Genomic DNA, 11,044 nt, shown 5'->3' with positions numbered 1-11,044 from the left:
TCCAATTGTTCCAGGAGGAAGGATGGGCTAGGAATAAACAAGAACTATTGTTAACTCATGAAAGTTCACTCGTGAAACCAAAGCAGGAAAAAAAAAATGGTTTCACTTGTGGATAGCATTAAGAGAGATTATCAAAAGGAAATAAATTAGGTAACCTAGTCCAGTAGATTTCCAGTCGTCCTAACTGATACAGAGTATTACTCATGTTACCGTGACACCTTAAATTTTAAGGTGAGTTTGATAAAACAATAAACGTAATTGTTCTACCTAAAAAGCAAACAAAATATAAAGATAGGGTAATCTGTTTTTCCACTCTTAATGTTTGAGTTTGATTCATATACGTAGACAGAAAATTAGAAAAGGACGCTAAGAAGAAAGGAAGCTTAGAAGCATTTGACATACTTTCCAGAGTCTCGCACAGGCATTTAAATAGCAGTTTCTATTCAGATATGACAATTAAAAGGTTCTAAAGGCTACAGGAAAACCCCTGACAGCGTTAACATTCAAAGCCCACATACCAGCAAGAAAATAAAAATCCCAATTACTTTCATCAGCTGTTACTTAAAAGTCAATAAATCTATTAATAGCAATATGATGATTTAACATAGATATCACTTGTCCCCTTTAAACTCTCCTCACTCCTAAGTATGGACACTATTTTCCATGGAAGTGAGAACACAGTAATGTCTTCTTGCAGTGCACTATGTCAAACAACAGATCTGAAAATTGAGAGAAGTTCTTACATTATCTGCTGTCATACCTTGATTGCCCATGCTTCCCTTGCTGTTGTGTCTTTGGTTGTAGACTCTCTAAGGGAGAGACTGTCCTTTTACCACAATTTCCTACTTGCCTAGGATATTAGTTGAGGAGTAAGAGCTACAGGAGGAATAACGGCATCCAACAGTAGTCATGCCATGTGGTAAATATGAAAGTATTGTCAGTTCCTCATAACGTACTAGTGACCTTGGAAACTCACTCTCCTTCTCTAGTATTCTGTTTGACTGTTGTTGCTTTTACTATTAAAATATTTTCCCGCTATCTTATTCTTATTTTCTTTTTTTTTTTTTTGTTGGTTACAACTTCTATTCCAGTGCATCTCGTATTTTCTCTCTTGTGTTGAAGGTATGAGTTATTTATTATTGTTATTCCTTCCTGAAACTCACTCTTCCAGTATTATCCTTCTGCCCCAAGGAAACAGTCTTAACTCCCTGAGTTTCTGTTTCTTCTCTGGATCTTTAATACTGATTCTTCACCTTCTGGGCACGAGTTTCCTATGCCAATTCACCTTAAATCGCAGTGCAATTTAAATTCCTGAGTAAACAGGAGCTCTGTACCAGTCTGAAAAGGAGACCTTGAAGTGACTTACACTAATTTCCAGGATGTGGCCCAGGCTGGCATTTAGGAATGCCCCCACACGTGAGGACTTATAAGACAGCAGAGGGTCTAACCTCCTGCCCTAAAACAGTTTGGATTTCTCTACAGACCAGGTCTTAGAGTCTACATACAGAGTGTAAGTTACCAGTAATGAAACATTACTGCAGTTACTGCCCTTTAAAACAGAAGCAATATGATTCTTCAAGGAGAATTTCTTTTCAGCAAGTATGAAATAACCATGAAAACAAATAAACAGTGCAACTTTATACATTAGAATATATTTTATATAGGTATCTGCAGCATGGTTTCTTGGCTAATGGCCAGCGAGCCCATTATCTGCAACTAATGGCGCAGAAAGAAATTTTCTTCCAGAACTACTTTCTCATTGCTAGGAAAGCAAATTAAAAATAGACTTTCCATGTCTGGGGACCAGACAGCAAGAGCTGGGAGAGCTCTGTTAACTGCTGGATGCTCTAAGGCTTTACACTCTCTGAAGATCTGGCTCACTGTTTTCCGAAGAGGAAAAATTAGGAAATGAACCAAAAGTGGGAGATATGGCTCCTGCTATGTACTAGCTTTACTTATATTTTAGAAAGACTTGATTGTTTTTCTCCAGTTCTAATACAAATGGTCATTGGAAATTGAATGCTTTGCTCCCTACTTATAATTGGTAATTATAAAAAAAGCTGAGCCACTTTTATTATATTTAATAAAGAATCTGGGAGTCCGTTTTAAGCACGTCTTTCAAAAATACCCTGACCAAATTGCACAGACTTTCTCACAATCCACATCTAGTTCTATTCCATGCTACGGTTCCATTCACCTTCCTCATCTCACACAGAGTTTGTACCCTTCCAGTTTCCCCAGACAAACTGTTCATTAAATCTTCTTAAGAGGAAATGCTGACTTTGCAGCTCACAGTAACTCCTCTTTAATCTCCCTCCTGAGCCTCCCTTTGAAGACAGAATAGTATCCTCTCTTCACTGTCCTCTCAGAGTGCCACTTTCTGTTCATCACTATCCTCAGTGTTTGCCTCCAATCCACATCACTCCATCCTGGTTTTGGAGATCCTGCCTCCTTCTGACCCCACGATGCAGAAGCAGATCCCATCTCTCTTTTCCCCCTCCCATGCAGCTACATCAGCTGTGCAACCACTCACATGAGAGCTAATTTTGCCCTCAGTTAAATTTTGTATGACAACTGGGTAACTCATAGAAAATCAAGTCTTAAATTGCACTATGATCACTCTTTTTCTTTCTTAAAATAATGTTTTCATTGAGATTAATCATATGTGAGTGTAATTTGCTGTAGGATTGAGATCTGACATAAGGTTTTTGTTTAAAGACTATCTGGAACACATCTTTGGTGAGCAGGGTTTATTTGTTGATTTTCAGATACAGAACTGTGTTTGTTTGCTTATTGTCAGTACAAAAGACAAAGCTTACCCTTTCATAAGAGGAAGCTGGATAATTTATCTGGCACAATGAAGAAATGCAAACAGAACATAAGATTCAGAAAGCTGTGTACAGTTTCAGTATAGATCATTCATTATGATCTGCTAAATATAAAAAACTTCAAATATGAGAAAAAGAAAGGGCTTTTATTTTTTCTTTCTCCAGTGATGCCTTCCAAATTTGTAAGTTTAGATGCTACTTCTGCTGAATCAGAAAACCACTGTAAGAAATGTGATGAAGTCATAACCTACACTCCAAAGATCTTTCGGACAAGTGCTTAACAGTGAGATCTTCCCCCAGAATCAGAAAGGCATCACTGTCATCACTATCTCTTATCTCTCTGCTTCCTGCAGTACACTTACAGATCTCATATTGGATATCTAAGCAAGCTTTGAGTAGAAGAGAGAAACTTGAAGAAAGTGACCAAACTTGGTGCATTTCTCAGCTGCAGATTTGAGTTTAGTGAAGCTGTAAGATTGAGTTTATGGACTTCTGGACTCAAATTATTCCTTTGTATAAAATCTGCTCACCTGCAATTTAACAACACTGGTGATGCTTCTTCCATTTTGCAGAAAGAAGCTCTGTCAGAGACAATAGGTGACCAGTGTTTTTCACTGGCATTTTTGACTTTATCTAATATATCCCAGGCCCACAGCTTCTTGCTTCCCTTGTCCTTACCATTAGGGAGATCTGCTGTTGAAATTAGCACATGGGTACATGGAGTCATCTGAAAAGGGAGCTCAATAGGAGAGCTGGAAGGCCAGAGGCTCAAGTGAAGGTGCCCCTGGTCATTTCTGCTTTTTTAGCAAATGCTTCTCTGTGCAACATACAGGCATTCGTCCTTTCAGTATCTAAAGGGGAGTTACAGGAAAGAAGGGAACAGACTCTTTAGAAGGGTTTGTTGCGACAGGGCAAGGGCAAATTGTTTCAAAATTAAAGACGGGAGATTTAGGTTGGACATAAGGAAAAAGTCTCTTACAGTGAGGGTGGTGAGGCATTGGAACAGGTTGCCCAGAGAGGTGGTGGATGCCCCATCCCTGTAGATATTCGAGGCCAGGATGGATCAGGCTCTGGGCAACCTTATCTACTAGTGGATATCCCTGTTCATTGCAGGGGAGTTGGACTAGATGACCTTTAAACGTCCCTTCCGACTCGGAGGATTCTATGCTTCTACGATCCTAAAAACCCGGCAGCACAACATAGAGCCTTCATTTCCTGCTAGCCACCAGGCTACAAAGTCAGACACTCCCTTTTTGTCCATCTCTTGTTTCCCACCTAAGGTGCAGGTCCAGCTTCAGTGCAAAGAGTAGCCTAGTGATTTGGGCACCCCCAGCAAGGTGGGAGTGAGAGATTGAGGTTAGCTGCCCCAAGATCAAAACCTCTGGCTCACTAGACTAGAGCTATAAGCACAGGACTATTTTGCACATCCTTGCTGTCTCATATTTGAAAAATATGATCTTTGTGTTAGTCTCCAAACAGCACCCCTTCCAGAAGAGTACTCTCTGGATTTGTTAGTACCAGGATGTCTCCTTTCTTCATCAAAAAACATTGTAGGTGGGTGATAGATGTCTCCACGCTGAAGTTGCAGGAATCCCAGGCCATCCTGTAACTCACTTTAGGTACTTTTCCAAAGCCGAAACCTGGAATGCCAGTAGACAGCCAAGTGCTGAAAATGCCCACTAAATAATTATTTTCACTTATGTACCCTTTTGGGAATCTTCAGTGGTATTTAGGTGCCCTAAAAATGCCTTTTTTCCCCATCCTTACTTGGAACATCTCAGCTACTCCGAGCTTCAACTTGCCTAGAGCTTTGAAGTTATCAGTCTGGACACACATGTCTTAACCACATCCTTATCACCTGAGATTCTTTCCCCTGAATTTAATCCATAGTTTAGAACAGAAGAAGGCAACATCAGCTCCCAACTACAACACTGCCTATGCCCAACTGTTGTTAACTAAATCCATGCACAAATCCCTACAAAGATCATGTTCCTCTCTTTCCTGCATTGTTTTGCTGAAAAGCCAGCTTAATATAAACATATAAGAATTTGAGTCTTCCTCGAGCCACTAAGTACCTTGATACAGTACTTAAAAGTGATACGAGAATGAATGCACTGGTCCCAAAAGGAAAATTGTGGTTTGGTTCACATAAGAGCTTTGTTATTTTCTCTGGAACAGTGCACAGAGGGCCCTAGAGATGCAAACATTGCTCTTCTCCTCATATGTCTAATGGCCTAGCTGGTGCCATCATTTCTGTCTCTTCTTCTGACTCATACCCCTGTAGTTTTCTCACAGTGCATCGAGGCTTTGGCATTGCAGCTCGGTTGTCTGCTCTGGTGAAATGATGCCGACTGATCGCATTTCCTCTTCCACCCGACAAACGGGATGAAAGATCGCGTCTACTCAAGAGTGCCATTGGAACCAGCTCCTCCTGGTAGTGCTTTGCTTCAAGTGGTCGTAGTCGGGGCTGGGGTTTGAACTTTACTGGGATCCCAGCCTCAGAGTTACTTCTGGGGTGATCTGAAAGAAGATAACAAAGAATTCTTGTGATGAAGAAAAAAAAAGAGAAACACCATGGTGTTGACAAAGATGGTTAAATGGTATTCAGTATTATACAACATTATGGTTTTAAAATTTGAAATGGAAACATTTTAAGTAATTGCTATGGACTAAGAGAGCAGTCAAGATCTAAAAACAACCCTAAATCTTTACTTTCATCCCAGTATAAAAGATCTTATTGATCTTGCCTCTACTCTGAAACCCCACTGAGAAAACACATTCAGATATCTTTCCGTATCTCGTGAAGCAACTCATACTTTCTCAGACAAGAGTGTTCCTTCATGCATCTTTCAACTTTCTACTGATTTCATGAATATATCTAGTGCTATGGTTGAAAAAACATTGTAAAACTCACAGCAGAAATCAAACAGTGACTACAAAGACCCTAGAACCACTGAAAATCTAGATAACCAGTCATCTGTTATTAAGAGCTGGGAAGAAAACAGTTTCACTTGAACCCAAGAGTTTGACTTTATGGTCCTTTGATTACCTTGGGTGTGTCAGACCTACTCCTACCAGCTTGCAGTGCTGCAAGTACACAATAAAAATGTGACTGCAATAGGCCCTGTCTCTTTTATCCTGGTAAGTTTACGAAATGTACTTTTTTACTCTTTTTAAGGCCACATGTAGTCTGACTACTCACTAGCAAATTAGTTAACTTAAGAAACAACTCCTAACAAGCTAGAAAGTTTTGAGAGAGAGAGATAAAGGTACGTGAAGAATAAAATTAGACCATATCCTGCTGCAGGTAAAGCTTCCAGGTATTAGATATAGTCACACAGTCCAAACTTATGAAATTATTACAACTTAGTAACTATTAAGTTATTTACATTTAATATTGACTAGATTTTTGGCACAAAATAAGAGGACATGCACCTGCACTTAATTCCACAGAGTAGGAGCGCAAATCTTCAACAACAGAACCTTCTGTTAGACCATGTGGACATACCACAGGCATCCATGAGCAATAAAACAGGACAGATATTTTCAAATTTGAAGGGTTTCTACTTAGTTCTTTGAGGACATCAGTGCCACAAGCTATGACTGAAACATACTGCCAAAGAAACAATTTCTTTAATGAATGACATGAAGAGCTGTTACTTCAGGGATCTATATATTTGCAGTCACTTCTGTCCTCCCATTTACTAAAATTTTTGCTTGTGATGAGTTAAACCAAGCTTGCCGGAGGGTGCTTACTCCAGAAAGACATCTAGGCATAGGTAAGTGATATTTCTCTCTCCAGAGGCATACATGTATATATGAGATTATTGTTCTATTTCCTGCACCCTGAGTATTTCTCTTTTCAGTTACTGCTCATCTCTTCTTAACACTGATTACAAGAGGCATTTTGCATGGCTCTCTCCTGGTGTAGACATTTCAAGTGGTATGAATGCTAAGGTCTCTTCCAACCTACATCATTCTACACTAGATCTGAGAATCATAGAATGTTAACTGAATGTTCATTTCAAAGTAAATACAACTCTAAACTATTTGACATGTTTGATTTCTATACCTTTATTATTCCCCATCCTGTTTTCCCTTCCATCTGATAATTTAAAGTAAGCCCCCTTTAACTGCAGGAGAACCTTTACGCTCTAGTAGAAACAAGAAGTAATAAGACTATATTTAGATGAGTTCATTTTGAATTATTTATTGGACAGAGACTATAGTGGAATTTGTTCACCCTTGAATTTCATATGTAGTTGATTTTCTTAAGAACATTACAGAATATTTTGTGAAGTTTTATGAAGTCAGAAACCAGATCAAGTAGTATAATTATTCAAATATATCACAAGACAGGTCTCAAATGCAGACCTAGCTACTAGTAAAAATATACCAATGTTAACTGCTTCAGGATTTACTCGTTGTTCCCTAAAATAATGTACCTACCTGTGCTAGCAAGACTTGGTCCTTTGAAAGTGTATGAAAGGCTTCTAGGTCTGAGGTTGATGTATAGAACAATTTGAGTCTTTTAGAAAGACACAAAAAAACACATAGCCCCAACCATGATGTCCCGACAAACCAAAAAGAAAAGAATTTGCTCTTCAAGAAAAAAAATAAAAAATAAAAACCCCCTTGAATAACTTTGACCTTCACTTCTAAACAGACAGGTTTCTGTTCTGCCTCCACCACATGTGTAGGTACCTAGCACCAGGGGGATGGTTTGCCTACAGAAATCTCTTTTGATTTACTTCAGAGCAAAACAGAAAGGGAAGGAAGAAAATAATTTTGCACGTGCATGAAATATCTTTGACATGCAATTTTTGATATAAAGATGATGATTAAAAATATGGTTTCAATCACTTCTAGTTAATTTTGCCAGAAATGAAAGGTAATTTTCAGAGGTAGCCGATTATATTTCTGAATCACAACAAAAGTTCACAAGGAGTCAGGGACATTACATAAGGAAATACTGATGGCTATTCAAGTGTCCTAAATTCCATGTTTTCTCTGACACTACTGTTGCATTTCATTGGGCAATTCAGTGTTGCTCCATCCCTGACTACTTATTTAGAATGTGAAGATTGGTCTGCATATGACTGTGGACAAACAGTAACTCAAAAAGTAATGTCTAGCTAGTTAGTTTGTCCAATAATTACTACAGAAATGTTCACAGAGAGCAAGCTGGGAAAAAGGGAAAAAGAGACCAGGTAATTGCTGGGATACCAGGGCAGAGTATTTTGGGATCATATACTACTTACTAGAGGATGTTTAGGGAAGGAACCATAAGTGTGTAAAGGAAAGGATCAGGATGGTTTGGGGAGGAACAAGTGCAGGAAAAAAACAGAGGAAAAATGGGATAAAAAGGAGATGGCTGCATGTAGGATAGACTGATCAGTATGTGTGTGCAGCCACGCCGTATGCCTTATGCCTAATCAAGACAGCCTTACCTGTCTTCTTGTTAAACTCTACTTCTGTTTTCCTTAGAGAGCAGCTCCCTGTACAGCGTCCATGTGTGTATGAAGGTCTGAGTACAGCAATCAGAAAGACTGAGGTCCATACATATTGTGTAGGTGCATATCTCAGTGCAAAATTTCTTGCTATCGTCAAGCCAGTAGGATAAGAGGCTTGGGAAGTAAGTGCTAGAGCAACCATGGCAGACACTGAAGAGAACAGGTCTGTGAGTTAGCTATTGAGTGGACCAGGAGGTCCAGATCAGTGATTAGAGAGAGCACGGGGTCTGTGGCTGGCTACTGGTAGAGCCATAGACTGGACAAGGTACCAGCGAGGCTGGTTTGTATGCATGTATCTCTAAATGCAAGGCGAGGGGAGACTAGGGGATCCAGGAGCCAGCTAGGGGCAAGACTGGGTGTCCAAGGCCAGTTATAGAGGGATCTACTGTGCACGATTGTGTTGGGGGACTGTGTGTGTATGTGTGTGCATGTGTCTGCAGAGTTCTCCATTACCAGCCTTTCATCTTGTTCAGCCAGAGAAGGAAACAGGAAGAGGCTGTTCGTGCTGTGTGACTGTGGGAGTGCTGTGCTTACTGTGCTACTTGGGGCAGCCGGCCATGTGTGTGTGTACACTGAATTATGGTACGTGGGTGTGCTGCTCGGAGCTCCTTCTCAGCCTCACTCCTGGGACATAGAGATGTGGGCATGGACGTGTGTCATCCTCAACCCTATCAGGCTAGTGGCATAAGCATCTCCTAACAATTCTGCTTGCAGTTTTGTCTATGGGGCTGCAGGAAACAGTTTGCTTTCTTGGGCTTACACGGAAGTCATCATGTGCTTGCTAAATTGCAGCGATCACAGGAGTATTTGTGCAAGAGGAAAATAGAGAAAAGTAGGCGGTGCTGAACAAGACAGAAACTGCAGCAGTCATAACCATATAAACAGTGGAGATAAAAAGATAGAAGGGTGTAGCTCATTTAAAGAGACCAGGGACTTCCTTGGGAGGATTCATTGTGTACTGTTAAATTCATCAAACAACTGACCAATTATCTCACTCCTAGAGCAGTATACAGCGTAAAACATTTCCATTACCTGTAAAAGTAACATGCCTGGCTTTCCGCCTAGTGGGCTGCCCACTGTGGCCCTGTGGCAAGGAGAGATAGCGCACGGTCATGATATTAACCTGTGCACAGAGAAAAAATGGGTTTAACTCAACTTCACCTCCAGCAAAAATCTCTGTTTAGTCAATGGATAGGAATATGCTCTTCTAAGATTCACCTATCCTATTTCAGGTAACTACTAAGAATTAAACAAAACTTTGTCCAGTAAAAACTTATTTTTCTTCTTTAACTGTGATTATCTCAGCTGTAAATGTCTATGCTATCCATTGCCCACATTTGGTCAGAAAAATCTTACTCTTATTTTATACATGCCAAAACAATGCAAGTTACATTACTTCTTACAGCCACAGTAGGTGATTTCTGACCAATGTATAGAGAGGTAGGGCATAAGAAATGCTGCTGTCTGCATGCTAAGCAAAGGCCTTTCTTCTAAGGTGCTGCATGACCACGTTGAAGAGAGTATCCATTTTAATTGTGGCAAAAAGCATATACCAATGGGTGTCTCTTTCCCTGCTTACAGAGAAGCAGTGGCATTTTTCTGTGTTTTGATTACAGGAATAGCAGATTGCATAACAGGTACCGGACTACCCCAAGGTAAGCTATTCCCCTTCCTGCAACTCTGCCTCAGGCTGTGCTGCCGACGGATGAGGATTTCCTGGGCCTGTTTCTTGCTAGTGTTGGAAGGCAGATTGTGGCGGTTGTATGATGGTGCCTGTAACAGAAAGCACACCCCGTTAGTTCCCTTTGCACTTGTGATGTCAGTAAGGCAAAGCTGCGCAGCCCAATAGATAAGCATGGCCAAGGGCACACTACCAACTTGACAAGGGTCTCTTCTGTACCTTGTGCAAAAAGGCAGCCTCACACAAACCTTGCTCCTGCTCAGCAAGGCTACATTTCAGGCTGGATATTAGGAAAAATTTCTTCTCAGAAAGAGCGGTGAGGCACTGGCACAGGCTGCCCAGGGAGGGGGTGGAGTCACTGTTCCTGGAAGTCTTCAAGAAACATGTGGATGTCGCACTGTGGCACATGGTTTAGTAGGCATGGTGGGGGTAGATTGGTGGTTGGGCGAGGTGATCTTAGTGTTTTTTTCCAACCTTAATGACTCTATGACTTCAGTGCCCTTTTTGATAGACTCACGTCAGCTCCAAGTGCACCATAAAACATATCTACCTGCACAAGCCTGCTAACACCTCTGAGCTTGACCTTCCTTTCTCAGTCCTCTTCTGGTCATGGAATTGGGAGTTACCGATCTGAGGCAGGTCCCAAGAGACAGATAGCTTGTTAATCCATCTCTGAACTTTGGTACTAATACTGCTAAGCCAGAGCAAGTTGCAGACATGCTTGGGAGGCAAAGATAATGCTAAGAGCGTATCTCCAGAAGGCAGTGTACAGCTCAGTTTGCTTTCCATATTTGGACCTTAATCCCTTAATATTACACCTCAGTATTATCCTAACACTGAACTTTTTTTTAGGATAAGCTTCTTAATTTACTGCTTATATCTTGTGAAACAGAGGAAAAGAGAATAATTCTCTGCCTTTAAAAAAAAGTTTAACGGAAGGACTTTAAGTTAAGAGAAACATAAGTGCAGAATCTGGTCTAAATCTCACTTGAATGGTTCCTTGTGAAGTTGGTCTGGCAGGG

General features: G+C 40.5%; 1 protein-coding gene across 2 annotated transcripts in view; it reads right to left on the bottom strand.

Annotated features, from left to right (window-relative positions):
- LOC110406847 (sodium/hydrogen exchanger 4-like) overlaps window positions 2,736-11,044 on the bottom strand; it is a 35,176-nt gene continuing 26,867 nt past the window's right edge. Inside the window, exons 10-12 of one of the 2 annotated variants that reach the window (XM_021413856.1) lie at window positions 9,983-10,114; window positions 9,374-9,464; window positions 2,736-5,348 (exon numbers count right to left, since the gene is read on the bottom strand). In XM_021413856.1, coding sequence (XP_021269531.1) covers window positions 5,047-5,348; window positions 9,374-9,464; window positions 9,983-10,114 — 525 coding nt within the window. In that variant the 3' untranslated portion in view covers window positions 2,736-5,046. The remainder of the gene's footprint in view (window positions 5,349-9,373; window positions 9,465-9,982; window positions 10,115-11,044) is intronic. The other variant, XM_021413864.1, reaches the window with a different exon arrangement.

The sequence above is a fragment of the Numida meleagris genome, chromosome 1 (genome assembly GCF_002078875.1).
Source record: "Numida meleagris isolate 19003 breed g44 Domestic line chromosome 1, NumMel1.0, whole genome shotgun sequence".
In the NCBI taxonomy this organism is placed as follows: Eukaryota; Metazoa; Chordata; class Aves; order Galliformes; family Numididae; genus Numida; species Numida meleagris.
The sequence above is the reverse complement of the archived record's forward strand: the minus strand, read 5'-3'. Positions and strand labels throughout refer to the sequence as shown.